Source organism: Mytilus galloprovincialis, chromosome 6, assembly GCF_965363235.1.
Source record: "Mytilus galloprovincialis chromosome 6, xbMytGall1.hap1.1, whole genome shotgun sequence".
In the NCBI taxonomy this organism is placed as follows: domain Eukaryota; kingdom Metazoa; phylum Mollusca; class Bivalvia; order Mytilida; family Mytilidae; genus Mytilus; species Mytilus galloprovincialis.
The window spans coordinates 20,010,748-20,037,343 of record NC_134843.1 but is presented as its reverse complement, the minus strand read 5'-3'; the positions used below and the strand labels follow the sequence as shown (position 1 = coordinate 20,037,343).

General features: G+C 31.4%; 1 protein-coding gene and 1 long non-coding RNA gene across 9 annotated transcripts in view; one reads left to right on the top strand and one right to left on the bottom strand.

Moving 5' to 3' along the window:
• Positions 1-1,504: 1,504 nt before the first annotated feature.
• LOC143079160 (uncharacterized) overlaps positions 1,505-26,596 on the bottom strand; it is an 86,541-nt gene continuing 61,449 nt past the window's right edge. For all 8 annotated transcript variants that reach the window (XM_076254380.1, XM_076254382.1, XM_076254381.1 and 5 more), the window contains 20 exons: positions 25,065-25,295; positions 24,635-24,768; positions 23,703-23,899; positions 23,242-23,372; positions 21,822-22,076; positions 21,294-21,465; positions 20,521-20,790; positions 19,440-19,717; positions 18,914-19,051; positions 18,201-18,293; positions 17,400-17,609; positions 16,807-17,038; positions 16,058-16,148; positions 14,195-14,279; positions 13,668-13,829; positions 12,900-13,061; positions 12,273-12,314; positions 8,151-8,270; positions 7,058-7,346; positions 1,505-4,238 (listed from right to left, as the gene is read on the bottom strand). In XM_076254380.1, the coding sequence (XP_076110495.1) occupies positions 3,827-4,238; positions 7,058-7,346; positions 8,151-8,270; positions 12,273-12,314; positions 12,900-13,061; positions 13,668-13,829; positions 14,195-14,279; positions 16,058-16,148; positions 16,807-17,038; positions 17,400-17,609; positions 18,201-18,293; positions 18,914-19,051; positions 19,440-19,717; positions 20,521-20,790; positions 21,294-21,465; positions 21,822-22,076; positions 23,242-23,372; positions 23,703-23,899; positions 24,635-24,768; positions 25,065-25,295 (3,704 nt within the window). In that variant the 3' untranslated portion in view covers positions 1,505-3,826. The remainder of the gene's footprint in view (positions 4,239-7,057; positions 7,347-8,150; positions 8,271-12,272; positions 12,315-12,899; positions 13,062-13,667; positions 13,830-14,194; positions 14,280-16,057; positions 16,149-16,806; positions 17,039-17,399; positions 17,610-18,200; positions 18,294-18,913; positions 19,052-19,439; positions 19,718-20,520; positions 20,791-21,293; positions 21,466-21,821; positions 22,077-23,241; positions 23,373-23,702; positions 23,900-24,634; positions 24,769-25,064; positions 25,296-26,596) is intronic.
• On the top strand, positions 14,851-15,826 carry LOC143078023 (uncharacterized). The gene is made up of 2 exons (XR_012979002.1): positions 14,851-15,111; positions 15,466-15,826. It is a non-coding gene; the product is annotated as an uncharacterized LOC143078023 (long non-coding RNA).

Genomic DNA, 26,596 nt, shown 5'->3' with positions numbered 1-26,596 from the left:
CTTTGCTGAACATTATTGCTGTTTACAATTTATCTCTATCTATAATAATATTCAAGATAATAACAAAAAACAGCAAAATTTCCTCAAAATTACCAATTCAGGGGCAGCAACCCAACAACCGATTGACCGATTCATCTGAAAATTTCAGGGCAGATAGATCTTGACCTGATAAACATTTATATCCCCATGTCAGATTTCCTCAAAATGCTTTGATTTTTGAGTTATAAGCCAAAAACTGCATTTTACCCCTATGTTCTATTTTTAGCGGTGGCGGCCATCTTGGTTGGTTGACCAGGTCACGCCACACATTTTTTAAACAAGATACCCCAAAGATGATTGTGGCCAAGTTTGAATTAATTTGGCCCAGTAGTTTCAGAGGAGAAGCTTTTTGTAAAAGATTACTTTAATTTACGAAAAATGGTTAAAAATTGACTATAAAGGGCAATAACTCCTAAACGGGTCAACTGACCATTTTGGTCATGTTGACTTATTTGTAGATCTTACTTTGCTGAACATTATTGCTGTTTACAGTTTATCTCTATCTATAATAATATTCAAGATAATAACCAAAAACAGCAAAATTTCCTCAAAATTACCAATTCAGGGGCAGCAACCCAACAACCCATTGACCGATTCATCTGAAAATTTCAGGGAAGATAGATCTTGACCTGATAAACATTTTTATCCCATGTCAGATTTCCTCAAAATGCTTTGGTTTTTGAGTTATAAGCCAAAAACTGCATTTTACCCCTATGTTCTATTTTTAGCGGTGGCGGCCATCTTGGTTGGTTGACCAGGTCACGCCACACATTTTTTAAACTAGATACCCCAAAGATGATTGTGGCCAAGTTTGAATTAATTTGGCCCAGTAGTTTCAGAGGAGAAGATTTTTGTAAAAGATTACTTTAATTTACGAAAAATGGTTAAAAATTGACTATAAAGGGCAATAACTCCTAAACGGGTCAACTGACCATTTTGGTCATGTTGACTTATTTGTAGATCTTACTTTGCTGAACATTATTGCTGTTTACAGTTTATCTCTATCTATAATAATATTCAAGATAATAACCAAAAACAGCAAAATTTCTTCAAAATTACCAATTCAGGGGCAGCAACCCAACAACCGATTGACCGATTCATCTGAAAATTTCAGGGCAGATAGATCTTGACCTGATAAACATTTTTACCCCATGTCAGATTTGCTCTAAATGCTTTGGTTTTTGAGTTATAAGCCAAAAACTGCATTTTACCCCTATGTTCTATTTTTAGCCGTGGCGGCCATCTTGGTTGGTTGACCGGGTCACGCCACACATTTTTTAAACTAGATACCCCAATGATGATTGTGGCCAAGTTTGGTTTGATTTGGCCCAGTAGTTTAAGAGGAGAAGATTTTTGTAAAAGTTAACGACGACGACGACGACGGACGACGGACGACGGACGACGGACGACGGACGCCAAGTGATGAGAAAAGCTCACTTGGCCCTTCGGGCCAGGTGAGCTAAAAATACAATGTCCCTTTGTCATGGATTTTTTTTTTTTATAAATATAAAATAATAAAATACAGCAATTTTTGAGTATTATTGAATGCAAAGATATTATTTTTAAAATCATTCAAATTGCTTTAATTCCACACAATCTGAGCAAAGCACAGATAATATTACATCATACCTGTCTCAGTTATATTCATTTTACAAATTTCTCAAACAAACAAAAATTTAAAATCATTCTGAATCATTGAACTGGTAGAAAAGGTAAGTAAAATGGTAGCAAATGAAAATAAATGAAACAAAATTTAATCCTTTACCATTCTAATTCCAACCAAATTATATAATAAAAAAACATGATATTCAAAATGATGATAGCTTTCATAATATTAAAAATCCAACAGAAGGATGAAATGATAAGTTACAACCACAGGACAGCACTTTTATTGCTGTTCTTCATCTTATTAAAAAAAATATATAATTCAGTGATGAACAGACACAACAACTCAAAAGCAAGTTCACAATGGTCCATTGCATCCTGCATTTTAATTATATCAATATCTATACTTTTTTTTACAAAAATAAGCAAACATCTCACAGTAAACGAATGCACCAAAAGCATATTATACAACCATGCACATCCCTTGCTAATTGTAAAATACCTTTTCCATATAAGAATTTTTTTTTAACCCTTATATCATTTATATATCTGAAATCTGACAAATAGTTTTAATTATTTTAAAGAAACGGAAGCAAAGTTTCCTTAAACTTATGTCTGGAATGACATAAACTTTAGTCATTAAAAAAAGAAGCATACTGTCATGCAAGGTAAAAGAATTTTGACAAAGTACACCAAAGGTTATATTTTGATTGGCAAACATAGAAATTAATCAATGAGATCAGAGTTTAGTATGAAAAATGACAGACTACATAAAAATAAGATTAGATTCACACCTCACCATCTACGTTATAATCAGAGTAAACAGGTTAACATTATATTGGCAAAACCAAATTCACACATTTGAAGGCACCAAATATTCTACATAAAAATCGTTGCGTATTAGACTTTGATTGTCATGGACTATTTACAAATCTTATGCTTAAAAATTATGAAATTATTTATTTTTCTACTCAATTCTCAAATGTAATCCAAAAAATCATCCTTTACTAACTTTTATCTCTTTCAGACAATCTCTATAATTATAATTTCTTGAAAACCTTATGTTTTAATATGCAAGGATTTTTTCAAAAAAAATTCCACTTACCCTAAAATTTTTAAATTAGAAATTATATTGATAATCATACAACTAAAAAAGAAAATAATCATGCAATACTTAATTTAAAGATAGCAAATATCTATAAAGTGGATGTTACACCAACCTATAAATTTATATAGGGTATTTGCAACTACCTACAAATAAATACTGTAAAAGAGCATTAGCATTGACAATATAACCTCTGCTTAAATGCTGCTCTGGTCATATTTTGTTTACCTTAAATGTTTGGCTTAGAACAAGTTACTTTCTATGTTAATAAAATTAATCATCGTGAAAAAAAAACAAAAAACTGTATGACAAGATCCAAATGAGCTTTTAACTTCTTGGGAAAAATGCACAGATCTAATACAACTCTTTTTTTTTACTCATTTCAAAATGTAAACAATATTAAAAAAAAAAGCCTCATTTTGATCATGTTAAGAATTACAACATAATATATAAATCCATTTAAACAGCACTCATACTATATTTTTTTTAAAAGCTACACAAAAAACATGTATTTATCACAGTCTACAGTTTAAAACAAATTTGTTTTAAATATCACATATCACTTTTTTTACTAACAATAAATATCTGTACACATTTTCAAAGATAAAATTCACTCATATATTTAATTAAAAAAACTTCAAAAAACACTTAACAGTACTATAAACATTTGTGTATACATCTTGGCCGCCATGATATAGCCACATATGTTCAAAATGGTGTTAAATACCAAAAATCAAGTTTTCCTCTCTATTTATTTAAAATTAAAACAATTTCATGTGAGAATATTAAAAAAAGAGTTGCATATATCAGATATATCAAATGTAGTAAGATGAAAATATTCTTTGTTTCTATCAAGATGAAGAATTATAAACTATTGATAGAAAAATAAATAAACATTTGTACATGCATAATCTCACTTTTACATCACAGTATGAGTAATCCTGCATAAAAAAACCTTTTGATTATGTAAATAACAATCTGACTTGACAATCTATAAATGTCTGTCCAAATACCTCCAGGTTTTAGGACTCTTTAAAACTAAATCTCATTCCGGCCTTTATTAGTCGTGGGTCCTAATTATCTGAGGTCTTCTTTATCAGAGTCTATGTTGATTGCATGCTCCTTCTTAGGCTTTGAATAATCATGGTTACTATACACCCCTGATGACGAGGGGTCAGTTCTTGATCGTCCGGAATAAGAAGCAAATGAAGCCTCACTTTCGGTTTTAAGTCTTTTCGGTAGAGGTTTAAGTGACCTTGGCAAGTGTGGCACTGCAGGTGCCATACTCCTAGGTGTACTTGTGGGTATTTCGTCATAGATATTTTCATCCATAGTGGTATTTTCTTGATATTCTACTGGACGATGACTTCTACGTTTCTTTTTCTTTTTCAACTTTTTAACTCTTTCCACTCCAATATGTTCATGGTCGGAGATTAATTCTGATCTTGCTGTACCATTTCTAGAAATATAGGTATGCCTGTTAGACACACTGAAAAGATAAAAAAAATCGGATTAGTTACAATTTGCCTGAAAAATGTTATACTGGTACACAACTTGTTTAACCTAAGCTTATTCATTTGGGCCACTTTAAAACTATTGATACAAAGCACTAATGGATTCCATTTAAGAACAAAAATTGGGACCTATTAGATAGTGTATAATAAATTTAATATTCAAGGCCATTTTTGGGCAAAAGTGAACATTGTCCTTTATAAAATTTTAAACTTAGAACCGATTGTTCTATCCCTCAAAATAAATTTAAATTAATACTTTATTAATTTCAGCTGATATGTGAATATAAATTTGTGATGCTGTGAATCTCTTAATTCTGAAAATAAAATAGGTTTCTGTTTATTTTTTTCTCTTTTTTTATTTTTACCCATGACAAAACCAGACAACCATGAAAACAGGGTCAAAACCTTTAATTTGAAAATTGTTAAAATCATAATGTACCTGCCTACAAAGTTTCAAGATGATGTGACCACAACTTTATATAAACACCCATAAATCAAAAATCTAACCTGATACCAGACTACTGAAAGGATACACAAATGAGCACAAAAACCCAAAAATGTAATCTGCATTCCCCCATCAATGCGATTGAAAGATCAAAGTATTCATAAACTTCTACTTTGGAACTTTCACTTAATAATGTAAAAAGAATATATATATATATATATGCTATGTAATATCCTCTGACTTTGAAGACAGTTAAATTTAAAAGAAACTGATACGACCTTAATGAACATGAAGGTGACTTATTGCACATTTAACCTTGCCTGTTACAGTAACCTTCATTTTAACTACTCATGTGGAGGGTGCATGTCTTAATCTAATTCAAATGTTCATTTTAAGTTTTTGGTAACACGCATTTCTAATTTATGGTATATTGTTTGTAAATCTAATATACAACTTATTCAGATGTTAAAATAAGTACCAACATGTGCTGTTTTCAAAAATTCCCATTAATGTTTATTTTAAATTGAAGACAAAAATTATTTTCTCATCTATAGAATAGATAGAATCAATACACTTGTTTGTTGGCAATGAACAGACAAATTTAACACTTTATCTAGTTCACATTTCCCTTTAGGGGTCAGCTGAACCTCACGTCACGGTGCAGGATTTTCTTGCTGTGTTGAAGACACAGTGGTGGCCTTCAGCTTTTTCTGTCCTTTTTTTGACACATTTTCTATTCCATTTTCAATTTTATTTGATGCATTTCATTGAAGTGAAATAAAGAATAAAGACACTCCACTATTCATAGTATTTGATACTGATAAGAAAGAACCTGATCTCATAGCAAGCACCAAGCTATAATTTAACAAAAAAATGTCCTAAAACTACATATATCTACTAGAATGATCAAGTACAGTAATGGATTTCTAAGAATTAAGAGCTTTATATAACTGCTATTATGATAAAAATTAGAATCCTCAAAACAGCCCTGATCTTGCTCTTCCTTCTGTCATATCAATATTTCAACAGAGATATTATTATCAAGTTATGGAATAGAATCAAAGGTACATATCTTGTGATAACTTCAAAGTTCAGAAATGTAATAGTTTAAAAAATCTTTACGATAAAAATTGATGTTAAATATTTGAAACTAACAAAACAAAATGTCTTAATATGCACTTGACTAAATTCAAAAGATTTAAATTCACCAAATCAATAAAGTATGATTTGTTTAACAGACAATATTAAGGAGTCCTCTTGAAAATGGGTGAATAAATCATATTTAAAGATAAATACTTCCAGCAAAACAGTGCTTTCCATAAGAAATCAGATAGAGATCATGACTTGCATTTCTATGTACTCATGACAATGTCTAAAGTCTTCCACAAAAGTAAGCAACACATTATATATTATCAACAATAAATTATACAGAAAATGTAAACATATTTATAGGGAAAAACCCCAAGTGGGAAATTTGTGTTTCAACAGAGGACAGACATTTAAGCTATTTGTCTGCAGAACATTATGACATCCCTTATAAAACAGCTTCAAACAACTTGTAATTTTTTTTTATATAAATTCATTCAAATATGGCAGAAAATTTGATTTTGAGCTACCATAGATCAGAACATCAGAGATGTACTCTTCTTTCTCAGTTACAGAGATCTAAGAAAAAAGAAATAGAAAGTAAATCAGTTGTTTCTCTAGAATTCTTCCACACCAAAACTGTTAGTATATTTTGCTTCCTTTATAAAATTGATAACAAATGCTACAGGCATAATTACATTGATACTGGCTTTCCTTCTCTTACACTAAAATGCAACAATATATGAATAACTCAATATTTTTATATAAAAGAGGGGTACTGGTATGCTTGGGGGGATAGATGAACATCTACAATTTTGGCTATTTTGTCACGTTCAGATGAGTTACGATTCAAAGTGGTTGCCTTCCTGAAATTAAATTACAAAAAAATATATATTTTTAGTAATAGTCACCTTGAATCTAGTGACCCTAAAATTAAAAGGCTTCTTCCCCTTCCCTATATCTTCAATCTGTATAAGTTTAATTCCGTAAAAACCAAGAGAAACCCAAGCTACCATCAAGAAACAATTTTTTCCACTTTTTTTATATTTCAGTAACAGTGACCTTGACCTTTGAGCACTATCTTGTCCTTTTTTATAATTTCAATCTGTTTAAATCAAGCAAGGGGTGCTCACATTGTCATCCGGATCATCTGGAAACCGTTTGATTTGGACACTCAGAACAACAAAGCAATTAGCATATGCTAGTAAAATGTAATACAGGAGCATACAAAAACAAATTATTCAAATTAATCTAAATACAGACCTGCCATCGAGTTTCTCTAAGAACACAGGAACAGTCAGCGATATATCTGTATGAACACTACGTGTATCCTCTCCAGAATAGTCATAAATTGGTTTAGTGTCATAGTACTGTTTACTCTCAGGTTTTCGGTGCACACGTGGTCTGCTGCGCGGTGGTCTTATTCCTCGTTTTTCTCTGATATCATTCAGCTTATAACTAGTGAAGTACACATCTGTCTCACCATATCTGTTGACGTGTTTAAATGGTGTTTTATCATCTGGTTCAACTACTCCTTTACCAAAGCAAGGCACTGGAATAAAAAGAAAGTCAAGAATTAGATTTTGATTAATCAACATTTCAATGCTGTATATCTTAGTTGTTTAAAAATTCTGTGTCATTTGGTCTCTTGTGAAGAGTTGTCTCAATGAGAATCATACCACATCTTCTCTCTTATATTCTGTTTGAACACTTAGATATTTTTGGTTGCAAATTTAAATACAAAATTTCAAAATTTACTAGATTTACATTCAATTTTTGTACATAAATTAGGCTGTTAGTTTTCTCATTTAAAATGTTTTTCATTTGTCATTTTGATGCCTTTTATAGCCGACTATGTGGTATGGGCTTTGCTTATTGTTGAAGTCCATACAGTGACTGACCTATAGTTGTTAATGTCTGTGTCATTTGGTTTCTTTTGGATAGTTGTCTCATTTGCAATCATACCACATCTTCTCTTTTATATTAGCAATTTTTCTTCACTATATACGTCCTATAGCATGTATAGTTTGTTGTATTGTTGGTGTTGTCCAGCTAATAATAATTTTCTGATAACACTTGCATGGCTACTATTACGTTTAGAAATGACATTGCTTTGTGTTGAAAGGCTCACTATGAATGTACTCCAGAGGGGTGGTAAAAGGATGTGACATCCACAATTACTGCAATAATAAAATATTCTTTCCCAGATTTGAAAGAATTATCAACAATTTCCAGGTCCTGATAAGTTTTAATCTTAAATTCCTGCCCCCAAAAAAAAGAGCGCATCCCGACATTCCAAAAATTTCCTTCTGCTTCTCTTTCAAAAATACACATGCACAAGTAAATGATAACTTACATCTATCCCTACAGCAGCAGAACAGGAGTAACAAAAGGAGCAGGAGGAAAATAAATATTCCTAGAACTATGGCAGCAATTTCAGCACTAGTTAATCCACCTCCAGTGCCTGATTCACCAACTAAAAACAAATACAAAATAAGTTATACTGAATGTAGTGAGGTAGAAAAATGATGGTTAAATGGGAATTCATAGTTTAAGGAGAGATGATTAGTAACACAATAATGACAATTAACATCCTTTACTGGTTTTGTTTAAGATGACATTGTTATGTCGATTCTAAGCCAAGGACTTCAAATCTGAAATTTTATAATAATGCAGAATTACCCATTAATTTATATTGAAGAGACGGACAAAATACTAATTTTGACAGAACTTTCAAGTATTTGTATTTCAATATTAGACATTGCAGAACAAAGGTATTTGGAAGGTGATGTACCCACAAAAAATGAGGCACCAATTGACGAAGCATATGAATCTGCATCGTGTTTAAATTATGACCAAGCCTTGGATGATTGTAATGACATTTTTAAAACTAAACATGAAGTTAGTGAGATAATGAACTAAATTATAAATTCTTACCAGCTAACAACTATTCAATATATTTTCATTTATGCACCTTCATGTGTATCCAGCAGATTAGTTTAAGTATAGATTCTGTTCATAGCAGATAGACAATCTATATTTGTGCTTATATTGATTTTGTCAAATTGGAATGGTGTTCAAACCTAACAAGATGTCTGAGTTACTGATTCATATTTTTTTTGGCATTCAATATTTTGTCCTTCCGACAGTTTAAAGGTTAACTGGTGCTAACACTAATTTTGTTTCTACATTTCCATTAATAACTACAAATTTGTTTAATATTTTAAGAAGGTTCTTTACTCCTTTACACAATTTACTATTCACTGTGTACTGAATTTATTGTCATGAATAAATACCAAAATAAACAAATATAAAGATAACAAGTCTTTCTAAAATAGGATTAGGAAAAACATTGTGACAAATTTAATCTGTTTAAATTATGTTTACATAATAATATAGCATAGTTTCAGTTAAAAAGATTTAACTAAAACAAGAATATAAAGATGAAGCTTTTTATTTCCAACTATTGGCCCCAAAAGGCATAAACATTATAGCATCAGTAATATTCATTATACAATCAATGAGGTAAAAAAATTCAAAAGATAATGAGCACAATTTAAATACAAATAATTGAAAAAAAACTAAAATTGTTAATACAAAACCTATCAATTTATGTACATGTATCAATAATTTTTTATAAAACCTCCTCTAGCTATAATGCTGTATGGTGACCTAATATTGCTTATATTGTATTCTCTGGTGGATAGTTCTCAGTATATACTGCACTTCTGCTAATTGCGCAGTCAAATTGACCATATACTCGGCACAGCCTTGCTTCTACCGGTTTCTTAGTTCTTTACAAATAACTTTTATATATGGAGACAAAGTATGTTTATTCTATATCTATATCGATATCATCTTCTCAGAGGCAAATAGGATCAGACGTAAGTTTAACAAACTTTCTCCTCTTCATTATATATAACAATTACAATTATACAGAGCATACACAGTTCAGTAGATCTTTCTTGTCTCAGTTGCAATAATACCACATCTTATTATTTCTATAAATAAGTCATGCTATTGAAAAACACTCTTATAATACCTTTGCTGCCAAATGCTAAACCTCCATTGCCAAATGTCATGACAATTCCTAAGTTTGTATATCCATGTTTTTCCCTTTATTTTTTATATCCACGTTATTCCCTTTTGTATGTTTAAACTCAGTTAAAGTACAAATATAAATATCAACTAAACTTTAAAATTTCACCCTAATTTTTATTGTATTTATAAAGCAGATTAAACACCTAAAGAGATTAAGATAAAAACGGCAGTTTATAATTTTCAGATGTCTTTCTCTTTTATTTAAAATATGGATTTTATTAATGAATTTACATACATGTATATTATGTTCCTATTTAAAAATAATCCCACCCACCTAGTTGTATGCACTCATATGCACTCAGATGAGCTTATCTCAATTCTCTAAAGTAAAATGTAACACCTCTGAATAATAAATGATTTTTATTTGTGCAACATGCACTAATATTTTAACATAAAACACAGTTTGAACTATAAGTATAATCACTATCAAAAGTAATTTAATTTTTACATTGAAATGTTTCTCTTAAAGGAGCAGTAGCTGTAAGATACATATATAAAAAATCTAAAATATGATTTATTTTTTTTGGTCAATCATTATAATGAAAGTTAAATAGTGAAATAATAATTCCCTTTTAGCATCCGCTAAGAAACATTGATGATGAATTATTCACTTGCAAGTGATTAATTCGACCTCATTGTATCTGTATTCAAGTGAACTTTAATGTAACCCCTTCCTAGAGATGGATAACACATAAATTGTCCATAAAAAGTTATTTAGAGGAAAAGAATGTCAACATTGAAATTGAAACAAAGGTAAATGATCTGATTGACTGATTTAATCCACAAAAAAAATCATTCTTAAACAGGTAAAAACAATGATTAACAAATATTTTTAATCTATAATATTAAATCAAACAGACCTATAAAAAATCAATTGCACAAGTTCACTTTCTATTTATATCTATATTGATGTTTATATCCGTTATATATAACAATCTTTTATACATGGTTAAAAATCAAATATGAGAATTTGAGTCAAATGGATGAACATGAATTTGACAACAAGAGACCATTTAAATGGGTGCACATATTTTGTCACTTCAAACTCTGTGTACATATTGTTCAACACAATACCTCTAGATGTAGTGCTCCAATTATAATTGGTGAATGATACAAGCAATTTAGTTGAACTGCTGTATGAAAACCGATCTTCCATATCCTCAAGTAAAATCATAGATGACTGGATGTTATCTATACCTGTCAACTTTTTCAAAATCTTCATGGGGAATTTTATGCAAAAGAGGAATAAAGCTCCTCTTTTATGGTTGCAAGTGTTTTTGATCTACCAATATATTGTTTGAATGAGTATATGTGTGCTTAAATGCCCTTTTAACTCATTTAAATGCCTGATTTGAGGTGTTCAGTTAATTTAATAAAGAGTTTTTAAATTCAGGTCAACACTTCTGATGGGGGATATCCCCATTTGGCAAGTCTGAATTGTTATCATCACTTTTTGATGATAACATCTAATCATCTATAAATGTTTTTTTCACAAGATATCAAACAATACTTACTACAAAAACAATTTTATAATTTATGATAGGTTGATATTATTCATAAAACCAAAACTTCAGTAATAGTTTAAATCTTTATAATCAACTTACCATTAGAACCTGTGAATAATTACTTCAAAGGAATTAACAGTACTTGACCACACCTGCAAATGTCCTTTAATTCTAATTTAAAACACTTATTCAATGAAAAAGGACAATAACTCTGCCCAAAATCATTAGACCCAAACAAAATTTGAACTTGGTCTGTAACTTGTCATGACAAAAATATATACCAATTATCAAATTAATATCATCAAGCATGACGAAAAAAAGTGTTGAAAACTGATTTTTTTGAGTGAATTTACTAAGTTGAAGGACATAATTTTGCACAAAATCATCAGAACAAATTAAACTTGATAGATCTTTAATTTGTAATGATAAAATAAGATACCAAATATCAAATGATCTCAAATTAGTATTTTCAAGCACAAAGAAGTGTGAAAAACTAATTTGCCGGACTGATGTATGGACAGAGACAGACAGAGAGACGGACATAGTGCAAACAAAAGTCCCCTTTCGACTAGGTCACTAGGGCACTAAAAAAACAAAATTAATATGAATTAGAATATATCTTCAGACCCTTAAACATAATTACACTTTATGGAATATTCTGCTCTTCATTTTTAACAATTAGTTTCGTTATGCAGACACCTGAATAGCATCACCCTGGCTAACATTGTGGGACGTTTGTTGCAAGCATGAAAAAACAAGCAATTTGTTGGTTTTGTCTTGTTTGCATCAATTGGCTGCAATATGATAAAATTTTAAATAATGATAACAAAAGACTGCTACATATAAAGTTTTTATTCCTTAAGGATACTTACTATCTGGTAGTGAGTCTGCAGTTGTTGTAATAAGGGCGGGATCTGTAAATAAACATGAGAAAATGAGAAGAAATTGTTAACAGATTCATGCAAACATTTTACTAAATATTGTAAAGCTTGGATTTATAAAGCCCTGAAATGACCCCAATATGAAGATGTCAGATCTGAATTTGCAATTTCGATTTAACAAATCATTCTTAAAAGTTTTTACAAAACAGAAAAGAAAATGGAGTTTATAGGCTGTACAGCCACTGACATAGGTCTGTTAACCATGTTAACCCTGTTGTGACTTTAAAATCCTCAAAAAAATACAGAAATGGTTTGAAAAGTGCAAGGGATAATATCAATCCCTTTCTTTAAAAAAAATAAACAAAAAATGATAATAAATTTGTCTGTATTTTCATAATTATTTGTATTATTTTTGTGACCAATACAGCTTCTCTTTTGTTTGTGAACATTGTAAAATTGGTAAGGTTCTGAGACATAAAATCCTTGGAGAAATGAATTGAAATGAACAAGCAATCTATAGTTGTTAATCCATGTGTCAATGGTCTCTTGTGAAGAGTTGTCTCTGGCAATCATACCACATCTTTTTTTTATAAGACCTGTTAAACATGTATAACTTACCAAGGCAATCTCCTGCTAGTGAAGAACCAGGTACAGCAGTGGTGAGACCTGCATCACATCCTAGACAATGGAAAGATCCAGGTGATGGTTGATAAAATCCAAATGGACAGAAAACACAGGCACCAGTTGATAAGGAAAAATGCCACCCAACTGTACATGATTCTGTGAGAAAAACAACAAAATCAAAGTAAATAAATTGACATTCTTTAAACATTAACAAGAATGTGTCCATAGTTCATGGATGCCCTACTCGCATTATCATTTTCTGTGTTCCGTGGACAATGAACTTGAAGTCAGACTCTGGAACGGTAAAAGTGATGCCACCAAAGTTCAAACTTGATCTGTGTTTTGTGGTAATAAGCATCGTGTATAAAATTCATAACATTTACTTTGTTAGATCTGAACAGAAAAAATATGAAATATGATATAATACATGAGTAACAGTGGATGTCTTTGGTTGCTGTCTGTCATGTATATTTTTTGTTCATTGCTGTAATAAATTTCAGGCCTCTGGTTTTCTCTTTTGAATTGTTTTACATTTTGCCATACTGGGGTCTATATGGCATGGATTTTTTCATATGTGAAAACTGTACCATCACCTATAGTTGTTCACGTCCTCTGTCTCTAGTGGATAGTTGTCTTATTACCATTCATACCTCATTTCCTCATTCTAATATTGAGGGCGTAATTCTCTTACATGCACCTACTTTAATAACATAACAATTAATTTGTTTTCACTATAGTAGTAAATATCATTATCACACTTACCGAAACATAATGTATCAGACTGTGTCCCAGTGTTGTATGTTGTTTGCCCTGATGGACAACTAACACATGATAATTGACCTGTTAAACTTTGATATTGACCAATGGGACATTGGGTACATTTGGCAGTTCCACTGTCATAAAAACTACCTGGAGCACAGGAAACTGAAAATAAAAGGATATAACATGTTCATTTGCTTATTTGCAATCTGTAAATAATAATCCTACATAAATACTATGAAAATCATACAACATTTGCACACTGTGTCAGATTTTAAGCACTCCATCATAACTATTGAAGTTGAAAAATGAACTATGTTATTGAAGAAAATTTTATCATATCTGCCTACCTGTAATGAATTGAGCATATTGTCCTTAAATGTCATTAAAGATGAAAGTCTGAAGCTTATATTTCTTGAATTACATGTGGATGTTTTATTCTTTATATGTGAAAATGGTTTTCATTTGTTAGACACCCTAGGAAGAAAGAAAAAAGAACAGATAGATATACAATATCTTTAGTAACTTACCACAGAAATTACCCACTATTTGTTGACCTTCCACACAATATGGTACTAATGTTAATTCCAAAGTCGACTGCCTGGGTACAGCATCCTAATAATATAAATAATCAACAAATTAAATTTGAGAGAAGCTTACTTTGCAAAACATTTTGTGGTGATTTTTTTTTTTATCAATTACAGTAATAGTATATATCAAAGTGCAAACACTTATTCTGTTTGTTCACTGCATAGAGTGTTAATCTTGAACCATCAATTTAATAAGCTGGTTCATGAAATCAATATCTCTTTTGACTACAAACCTGAAATATCAATTATATCTACTATGGTAAGTGGAGCATAACAAGCCGACAGAAAAAAATATCTAAAAAATCGTTGATGGAGCAGTCAGAACAGAAAGAACTGTAAATTATGATTGAAGGAGTGGACAAAAAGAAATGACTGTAAATCATGTATGAAGTAGCAGACAGACAGGAAATATTAACAGATCAGACAGAAAGGATATTATTGAATCACAATTAACAGAGCAATCATAACAAAACTAGTGCTTAATACCTAAGATATGAATGTCAAACATTGACTAAAATACAATATAAGCATGTTAGTACGTAAGCAAGATGTCATCCATTCCAAATCCCATTTATAGTGCAGGTTACTGAAACATCATACATGTCAAGTGACATGATATTCGCGTGTAATACACGCTTTTTCAACGGTTTACACGCGAGGATTTTGTCACATGGCGTGTACACGCTTTTCACCACTTTACACGCAATTACACGCTTTTTCGCTCTTTTCATTTTTTGGTCGTTAGTGATATCGCTATTCTCGGGGTTTTTCCTTATTCGGCGATAAATATCGAAAAAATTCGAAGTAATTGTTTGGCTGCCACATTGTTTATTTTTCTATATGACAAACAGTAAAAGGTAAGTAGTTTGTGATTAGTTTTAACGATTTTGTGACTTTCTTTCAAATTCACTTTATAGGGGAAATGTGCACAGAAAGATGTCACTTTCAGGGCCTGTACGTCTAAAGTGCCGATTGTTGAGCCAAAACGATGTGTACGGCAAGATTCAAGATTTATAAATTATTATATATTTGAGTTCGAGTTTAAATGATCAAGTGACAAGTAACACATAATTTGTGCATTCTATGTTGCAATGATAAAAAAAAACAATACATGTGAGAGGAGATATACAATGCAGCTATTTGAATAAGCATTTAACATGTTTATCTAATGGAAATCAAATTTATAAAACATTTTTCTTTTTCAATTTCAGTTTCAAATCTAGCCAAAACGGCAACAGATTTCTACAGGCCATGGGGATAAAAATATCACAGAACTGTTGGATCAGCTCTCATAGTACCAGCTTTCTTCTGATGAACTACTCAGTTTTAACCAGGCAATAGCAGTGGGAGCAATGGCAAAGATAATAGATGACATTTTACATTGCCAAAAAAAACCAACATTATGACATTCTTTCAAATCTTGGTGAAGCTAATTCAGTCAAATATCAATTCCTACTGTGGGAGAGCCTTTTCAATTAATATAAAGAAATTGACACTGAATTCTGATCAGAACTTGACTATGTTACATTTGTATTGTGTGCTGTTATCAAATAAATGCAACTTAACTTGAAACTGGCAGTTGTTTTGAATATGTGCCTAGTGGTGGTGCTTTAAAAGCAACATAACAGACCAGTGTTTAATACAATAAAAGTTCACAGTAGAATATATATTGTTTTTTATATTCACAATATTACCACATTCATATTAACAAGTCCGCATGTCATGACATGATTTCCCATTGTCTGAGGTTGACATGTATGTGAAACATTGACTTTATATCTACCTAGAAAGTTTATAACTTACTGAATATGTGATAGTCTTGTCATCTACAACAGCAATGGCAACAACATCTTGTGGACTTCTACTCTGTGACTGTGTGTTTATAATGGGATCCCTGCAATGAAATGAAAAACACCTATTATTTCTCATCTAAATCTTCAAGATTATTTTACTCAAAAAATTAAGTCATTAAAACTATGTTAATGTAAAGTTGATGATTCTTGTATGCATTGTATTATTTCAGTTTGGAGTTTCAGTAACATGTCATTGGAATATCAAATGCCATACAAAAGAAATTTTGAACCATAACTCATAGCTTACCCAACAATTGTGCCTATACCATAACCTATTTTACAACTAGGACATAAGATATAGGAGTAATGAAAATAAAGGACAACACTCTGGCAGGTCTAATGGTATTACTTACTTTAATGTATTACACAGCACCTCTGCATTAAACAATGACTTATACATTCAGGGGACTAAGACCAGGTAATTCACCACATTCCCCCTGACTGATGACTTCCACCATTTTCTTATCAATCTTAACTGTGACTGCAATTCTATTGAAAGATCACATTTGAATGCCACTGACGTTGACCCCAAGTTTTTGTTGGCCTTCTGTCTGCTCCATCTATAGTTTTTTGCTACATTTTTGTTATTGTTGCTCATCTATTTGTCACATGTTTTTGGTAATGGTGTTGTCTGCTGAAATGCCCTTCTTGGTGTCTAATTTTATTACAAATTTTCTCACTTCTTTTTATCATACTCACTTTACTGTATTAAAGATGACCTCTACTTCAGCCAGTGTACTGGACTTACAGGTGACTGATACAGGTACACTTTGACAGTTAAGACCATTACACAGATTCTGTTGCCACTGACCATTGACACCATTAAAAGAGGTCCGCATCTGCGACCGCAAAGATGCAATATACGCCTGACAGGATGTTGTCAGATCGTAATCAATCTTCAGCTTGACATTGACTGTTCGACTAATAGCAGCTGGAAAGACAGAATTTAAAATTATTAGTACCTCCTAACAACATATATCATTTCTTTATTGACAAAGCATATAGCATTGAGTAAAGATGGACAATAATTTCATGCTTCTATTTAATGTTATGCTTTAATATGTTCAGCTGTATTATATTATAGTTTTGTGTTGTTTCCTTTAAAATTTAATTCCATGTTCTATCACTAGCAATACATCATCAAGAAACCAATTTTAGCACATTTTTTTTTAACTTAGCTCAATTGTGTCCCTAAAGATTCAATAAATCCATAAATTTTCCAATTTATATTTTTTTTATCCGACTTAATTTTAACTATGTAAGGGGAGATAATTATGACCAAGAATACATACAAGCACAAGGTGGGTATGAGAATGGTTCCAGTCTGTCCTCCATGTCAAACATGCCATATTTATTACAAGAGTAGTAGTATGGCCCTGGTTGTGATGGTTTGTGGTCTATCTGGTTACAACTAATGGTACATCTCTCGCCATCTGACAGTGGACTACAATTCTCAGTGCCACCAACTGGGTTAGCTGGAGTTACTGAAGGACATGATCCTCCTGAAAAAAAAACACATTAAACTTTACATAAATTTGGGACATCTCTCATTATCTAACGATAAACAAATCATTATCAGGGTTACAGGGACTATTGAGACACATGAACCTCATAAAAGTACTATTATATCTATGGTCTCAATTTTACTGCAACAGATGTGCATTTCAACGATTTCAAAATGTTTCTTCTGCGATGATCAGGGTAAAATATTTACAAATACAAAACCTAATATAATGTTAGCTGTTCAAACCAAATACAACCTACAGTATAGCCAAATCCAGAAAAGGAGTCAGAGCTCTGCAGAGGGATATACATTTCTTAATGTAAGATGATTTAACAAAAATTACCAAGTAACCTTTTAGATATTTTCACTCTTCAAAAAATTGCAACATTCTGTCCTTTATTAATGTATAGAGACAATTTGTGTGATTGATTTGTATAAATTAACACAGCCTTATCAGATATCCTCATCTCATGGGTTTTCAAGCTATTAAGAATGTATTGTGAATTCATCTTTCCATTGAAAAAGCATACAGAGTACAAATTCATATGACGTTACGAAAACATGATCTGATGACACAATGATAACTTACGTTTATTGTAGAACCTGAATACACAAACAGCTGCATTGTTGTCAGCCATATATCCCACTGATGATACTGCATAGGTCTTCCATGTCAACTCACCTACAAAATATACACAAAATACACAATAATCATGTGTATATTCTTTTTAAATATTGAAAATTCACACTAAAATATTGAAAATTCACACCAAAATATTGAAAATTCACACCAAAATATTAAAAATTCTTACTAGTTATGTACTGCAGATTCTTAAAAATGTTTTGTATACCAATTTTAAAAGGTTCCATGGGTCAAGTTGAAACAAAAATTTGAAATGTTGAAGGAATTACAAATAATCAATAGGCTTGTGTGCAGAGTTTAGTAACAAAATATCCAATATTTGTGAAAAACAATTGGTATGCATGAAAAACAAATGAACCCAATGAAATATAATTTTGGTCTCTAGCAAATATACAAACATATCTATATCAATAGTCCTAAATTTCGCAGAGTAAACTTTGATCAGTTATAATTTTAGTGTCTTATTGTCAATTTTATACAAAGTTTCCATCCACAAATATAAGTTTCTGATTTACCAACATCCATTTTTTTTTTTAGCAAGAACAAAAACCAATCATGAATAGCTGACAAAATTTACAACAGTACAAAAATGACCTTGATAAAATAAAGTCCTAATTATCTTATGTAATATGACTGATCATTGATCATTGATGACTCACCTCCAGATCTGATGTTATAGAAAATTCTTCCTGAATCTGTATTGCCGTAGGATGCCTCGGTCCATACAGGGTAACTCACCCTTTCTGCTGACACCAGGGAGATGTCACCAGGACAATTTACAGAGGGGAAATCAGAAGCTACAAAGTAAAGAATTTACAAGTGAAAAAAATGACTAGTTATAGACATAATACTATAGGAAAGTATTGAGTTTCAAATTATACAGGTAACAGCACATTATTAAATGATATGATGAAATCAGTCCAAATACAGATAAATCAGCAAGTGCAATACTGATGACATCTCTCTGTTAAAATAAATAATATGTAGGATAATTGTGCTCAAAAGTTTTATGACCTCATAATTTTTTATCAACCTCTGAAAACATTTCCATATTTAAATAACTAAACTAAATTGTAAGAATCAATTCAAAATACAAAGAAGTTTTTTATTTTTTTTATTTTAGGGTTAAATTGAATTCAACCTTTCTGTGTGTGAACACTACCATTAATAATGTAAGAGACATACCCAAGTTACATGTGGTAACAGTCCTACATACACCAGCACTAAGTTCACTCTGATAATCAATCAACGAAGCTCCCTTCTCAATAATGTACATGATAGGCATATTAATTAGGTTGCTGGTCGGCAAGTAGTCAACATTAGTGTACAGAGAGCTGATGGTACTGGTGTACAGGAACTCCTCTTTGGCCAGGACAAGACGGGAAACTTTTCCTGAGATCCCATTGGCTGTTGTCACTGTCTTAGTTGAGGTGTCATATGTACCTCCCACTACTAAGTAACCACTGAAAAGTATAAACAAATTATGTTATGTTAACTGTTAAATCTTTTACAATCACATTCTATTTTGTTTTTGGTAGACATTTTTTATCCTATAACTGTTCTACTGTTGTTTTTTTTTTATTTCCAATTCCAATGTCTTTTTATAAACCTCATTTCCATATTTCATTGCATATACATTTTTATAAACTTAGGTTTAATGAAATGTTTAATTCACTTTGGAGGTCTGTAGTTGAAATTCTAAAAGATTATTTTATACAGTAATAAAGACACAACTCTTAAAAATAAATCAAGAGAAAAGAGACATTGAATTCATATTAAAATTATCTGTGTGCATGTGCAAAGAGAAACACATTAGTTCTCTATTAATAGGTACAGTAAATATAGAATTGAACTGGTCCTCAAATTGGTTGTACAGAGATCCTTTGTAACTGCATATTATACTATAGTCGCCGTCACGTAAAATTGGCACCATGTTTTTTGTCAAAATTAAATATCGTCAGGATTATACAGTGCAAACACAATAAAAGGTAGGACAGTAGTGGATATTTGGTCAGGATTTTACTTCCGCTAAATGAAGAACATGATCTTTAGTAAATGCGGTCGATATTTAAGAAAATTTTGACAAAAAACATGGTGCCAATTTTACGTGACGGCGACTATACCTTATGTAGTAAAAAAATATTCAGAACTTTTATCGCCCAACAAACATACTAATAAATCTTAAATTTATTGACATTAATCAATTCAAATAGCTAAGCTGTTATAGACATTTGAAGAAAATGCCTCTCTATGCCACACAACTTACTAAGTAGGCAGTGTATAGCTTGTCCCAATATTTTCCCGTCTCTCTAACAGTGTGTTGTCAGCATAGAGAAATACACGACCAATCTTGTTGCTTGGATTCTCTTCATTCAGAGCATTCCATGTGACTACGACATGATGCCAGATACCATTACGTATGTTAACAACACTACTTCCTGTTCCGTAGGGCATGTTGTAAGTATTGCCACTTATACTACCAGAGACACCATTACTTCCTATCTCTAGAATCTTCTCTGGGATGGCTGTCATTGCACTGTAAATTAAAATAGTTCAAAGTAATCTATTCAATTAAATTGAGAATGGAAATGAAAATGAAATTGATAATATATATTATAATCAATCAAAGAAGCTCCCTTTTCAACAATGTTTGCATAAATATAGATCTTTGAACTTTGAGGCTATTTGTAAGTAAATTTCTAGTGGTCGCCATCTTGTTACCCCTTTTGCATGACTGGAGTGCTCTTTGATGTCTCAGTTTAATAATTTATCATTCTATTTAAATCTTATATTTTTTGCCATGGTAAATGGATATTAAAAAGATTTTACATCAACACATCTTAATAAATTCAAAATTAATGAATAAATAATTAAATAATGAGTATTATTACCAGCTTATTCTGTTCAATTATTCCAAGTAAAGACATTATCAATTGTTTAATTTATGTTTAATTGAAAGAATAAATATCTAATAAATATGTTTTTTTCTTTTTGAGTATCTTATTCATATTCTGACTACTAATTCTATATAAAACTCACTCTAAGGCATACAGAGACAGAATGACTTTGGGAGTTGTTGAGGTAAATCTGACCCACACAGAGACAGAGAGTTTAGTAGTAGCAAGACTGAATACAGTATTCATACTGATTCCTTCTGTATCCCCACACTGCAGACCTGGCTCTAATATCATGTCAAACTTATAACTCAAATCTGAAATAAAAACATGAATGTGAACAAAAAAACTCAATGAGACATCAATCAGTTGGTTGTATGATGAATAAGAGGAACAGTCTTTGCACTGACTGTATTAGTATTTCAAAGCGTAAACCTTGCAAATTCATCATATAAAAAGTTTAAACCCAAATATTTTGTTCTCTCTAATAGTTGCAAATGTAAACGGGAGTATCACTACCTTGAAAGCAGGCAATAGAGACTTCTTTACATTCACTTTAATTTTTAATATTGTAGATAAATTATCTCTTCCCATAAGTTTAAGTTTGTTTTTTGTGTGCAAGAAGATTAAAACTAAAAATCTTTTACAAAATGAGATTAAATAGTTTGTTTACCTTTATCACAATTGGCTCCAATCTTTCCATCATTACATTGACATGAGTATGTATTAATACCATCTATACATGTAGATGCAGTGGGACAAGGATTCCCAGCACACTCGTTAATGTTTGTAGCACAGTTCTGTCCATTATAGCCAGGTGCACAGATACAGGTAACACTACCTCCAGATTCCTGACAAGTACCTCCATTCTGACAGGTAGTAAGGCTACATGTAACTGTCTTCTGATTACAACTATCACCTTGATAACCTGAGAAAAGAGTTTAGTTGCACCTTAAACATTCATCTACCTATATATTAAAATTTAGAGTACTGTGGATTAATTATTATTTGTGGGATACCAATTTTGGTTGGTAAAGGTGAACCAGAAATTCAAATGGTCAATGAAATACTAATATTATATAGGCGCATATCTGGGTAAAAACCATGAAATCAAATATCCACGAAAAATAGTTTTCCTCAATCCATAAAAATTTATCCCCATGAAATAAAACGAATCCACAGAAAAATGAAATTATGCGTATTCTATTCAACTGTTTTTAATTTAAAATGATTTAATATCTAGACCATCAACAACCAAACATCAATGTATAAACCTAGCATAGTTTTAAATCCATTATTTTATCATGTAACTAAAAGTCCATTAAATAAGAAGGTGAAAATATTTAAATTCAAAGAAACTGCAACATAATTCATGCATGTGTTTTAGCATTGAAAGTGTTACTTTTAAACCTATTAAAATGTCAGTTAACTGCTAGTAGTCTGTTGTTATTTATGTATTATTGTCATTTTGTTTATTTTCTTTGGTTACATCTTCTGACATCAGACTCGGACTTCTCTTGAACTGAATTTTAATATGCGTATTGTTATGCGTTTACTTTTCTACATTGGTTAGAGGAATAGGGGGAGGGTTGAGATCTCACAAACATGTTTAACCCCGCCGCATTTTTGCGCCTGTCCAAAGTCAGGAGCCTCTGGCCTTTGTTAGTCTTGTATTATTTTAATTTTAGTTTCTTGTGTACAATTTGGAAATCAGTATGGCGTTCATTATCACTGGACTAGTATATATTTGTTTAGGGGCCAGCTGAAGGACGCCTCCGGGTGCGGGAATTTCTCGCTACATTGAAGACCTGTTGGTGACCTTCTGCTGTTGTTTTTTATTTGGTCGGGTTGTTGTCTCTTTGACACATTCCCCATTTCCATTCTCAATTTTATAAAAAGTCTTCTTTTGCAAAATGGCTAGAATTGGTGAAATGTACTACCATGGCTTGCATTAATTTCCAGATTATTGCTTAATATAGAATATCTTAACTTCTGACATTTTGAAATCCTATAAAACAATGTCAAGCATAAGATCTGTCTCCTGACACTTGTTCTGATGTGTTTTTCTTGCACTAATATCAATATATCCTTACCACTAGCACATTGACAAGATGGCTGGCCATTACTCAAGGAACAAGTGCTGTTTGGACCAACACAAGGGGAGGTAATGGTACACAAGTTGTAATCAACATCACATTTGTCACCACGGTAACCAGTCGGGCATCTGTAAGGACAAAAATGTAATATCATACTAGTGTATAAAAAAATGTCTTAAAAAATCAAAAGTACATTGAAAAAGAATTCATAAAACTTTAAGTATTGTAGTCTAGTGAAAAAAATCATGACTTTGTTATTAAGATTTATTTTTGATTGATAAAAGTTGTGAAAAATGGTACAAAATAAAAATAAAGATACGTGGTATGATTGCCAATGAGACAACTATCTGTGGAAGTTAAAATGAAGTATAGGCAACTGTACAGCCATTAGTGTTAATGTCATGATATGAAAAATCTACCTTTATCATAAGATATCTAATATTTATTGTTATACTTACACACACTGGTACCCTACAACTGTATTATAACAGGTAGCAGCATTAGCACACTGTGATGTTGGATCACAGTTATCTATCATGTTCTCACAGTTGTTACCATACCAACCAGTGGCACATGCACATTGGTAACCTGTGGAAGTGGCAGAACAAGTACCACCATGTAGACAAGGAAAACTGTTGCAATCTGTGTTTCCTAACTATAATAAATTAAGTAACAACCAAGTCAGCGGTTAGCCATAGCATGTCTTTAACACATATATTTAGTAAATGATTGAACCATAAGAATCTCTAAAAAGATCTTTTGAAATTTTATAAATGTATCGATTTAAAAAAAATATTTGAACCATGATGTAAATCTCCTTTCGATACATGTAAATCCTCAATTTTATTGTGTTTAAAATTATAAGAATTTGCAGGGTTCATCGGAGAAGCTATCATTCTGCTAAAAACTAAAAGATTCTTATAATACAGAATTGGAAAATTATTTCTATATTTTGGTACATTTGGATAAACGATGATGTAAAGCCTATGAGACAGAGATAATTCTATAGCAACCTTATAATTTTAAAAATATTTTTTATATAAGAGACCTAGGGAACCCATATTGCACATATTTTAACAGTTTTTTTTTCACCTGTGTTTATTTATGATAGCATGGCAACGTCCCATAAATTTTACATTTTCTGGTGAATAAATCATCTGTTGGTATATACTGTGAATTTTTTGTGTATATTTAAATATAGGCTACCTATGTTGAAAGATATCTATAATGTCAGATCATAAAAACACCAATTGTTAAGTATCAAAGAAAACTTGAAAGATTTCTGCTGCTATTTTTGTTGAATAGTTGCAATTTGGGTGCTTGGTGCAATTTGATTACTCTGTCCTTATATTCCTTTTGAATTGAAATTTTATAAACACTCTTTACTTACTGAACAATTCTGCCCTCTGAAGCCAGCCTTACATCTACAGTAATAATCATTTATTCTGTCGAAACATTGTATTGTGTTGGCTATAACACAAGGGTAAGGAGCACAGTTATCTTTGTTGTCTAAACAGATAGACCCTGCAAATATAAACAAACACAAATATTTGGACTGTCAAATTTACTCATCATATCAATCCGATTCATTATTGTCAATTTCTTTTCAAATATAAAATTTAACTGTTGAACCTGAGTTTACAAGATTTTTTCTCTCTATAATTAAAATAAATCATCAATAATGTTACTTTTTTATTTTTTTTAAACTCCCCATATCACATATAGTTTTTAATTTAATCTCAAATTCTGAATTTTATGTAATTTTTAATAAATCCCAATTTCAATACATTAATAGAAGTTCTTGACTTTGTTATGCTTACCTCCTGTTCCAGTTAATGGACAAGTACATGTATATGAGTTGACCCCATTGGTACAGACACCATTATTGACGCACGGCTGAGCGGCACAGTTATCTACAATGAATTGACAGCTAGGCCCTGAGTAGCCCAGGGCACATTTACAGATATAGCCACCATAGGAGGAGAAACATGTCCCACCATTCAAACAGCTGTTGCCATCACAGTAATTCATGAGCTGACAAACTCCACCATCTGAAATGAAGGAAAACACAGAAAATTACATCTTTTTTATTTCATGCAGCAATTATTAACCAAAATCAAACAAAGAAATATATAAAGAGATTATGACTTCAAAACATTTATATAAATGTAATATGATTGTGATAAATTAATACCAGTTAATATGTTATTAATGAAAAAAATGCATTTGTTATTTTATAACTTTAGCCCAAGATATTCAATAGACCTGTAATTTCATAGAATTGAAAATCAAAGTGCTTGTGAGAACCAGTGGAATGATTGCATTCATTTTTTAGTGGGAATACTAACTAGAGGCTCTAAAGAGCCTGTGTCACTCACCTTGGTCTATGTGAATATTAAACAAAGGAAGCAGATGGATTCATGACAAAATTGTGTTTTGGTGATGGTGATGTGTTTGTACATTTTACTTTACTAAACAGTCTTGCTGCTTACAATTATCTCTATCTATAATGAACTTGGCCCAGTAGTTTCAGTGGAAAATGTTAATAAAAATTTACAAATTTTATGAAAATTGTTAAAAATTTACTATAAAGGACAATAACTCCTTAGGGAGTCAATTGACCATTTTGGTCATTTTGACTTATTTGTAAATCTTACTCTGCTGAACATTATTGCTGTTTACAGTTTATCTCTATCTATAATATTATTCAAGATAATGACCAAAAACAGCAAAATTTCCTTAAAATTACCAATTCAGGGGCAGCAACCCAACAACTGGTTGTCTGATTCATCTGAAAATTTCAGGGCAGATAGATCTTGACCTGATGAACAATTTTACTTATGTCAGATTTGCTCTAAATGCTTTGGTTTTTGAGTTATAAGCCAAAAACTGCATTTCACCCCTATGTTCTATTTTTAGCCGTGGCGGCCATCTTGGTTGGTTGGCCGGGTCACGCCACACATTTTTTAAACTAGATACCCCAATGATGATTGTGGCCAAGTTTGGATTAATTTGGCCCAGTAGTTTCAGAGGAGAAGATTTTTGTAAAAGTTAACGACGACGGACAACGGACGCCAAGTGATGGGAAAAGCTCACTTGGCCCTTTGGGCCAGGTGAGCTAAAAATGAAACATTACATTGTGTAAAGCAATATGGAAGCCAATATTATAATAGTTTTTAGCCAGCAAATAGATAAGTCTATGTTATTTTTTCCTTATACAGTGTATAAAGAGACCTAACTGACTGTTGGCTGCAACATGACATTTTGGAACTTTATATAAATATATTACTCTAATTCTTCGTCAATTTATCCCTTTCTGCACCCATTGTATAAAAAAAAATTTAATCAACAT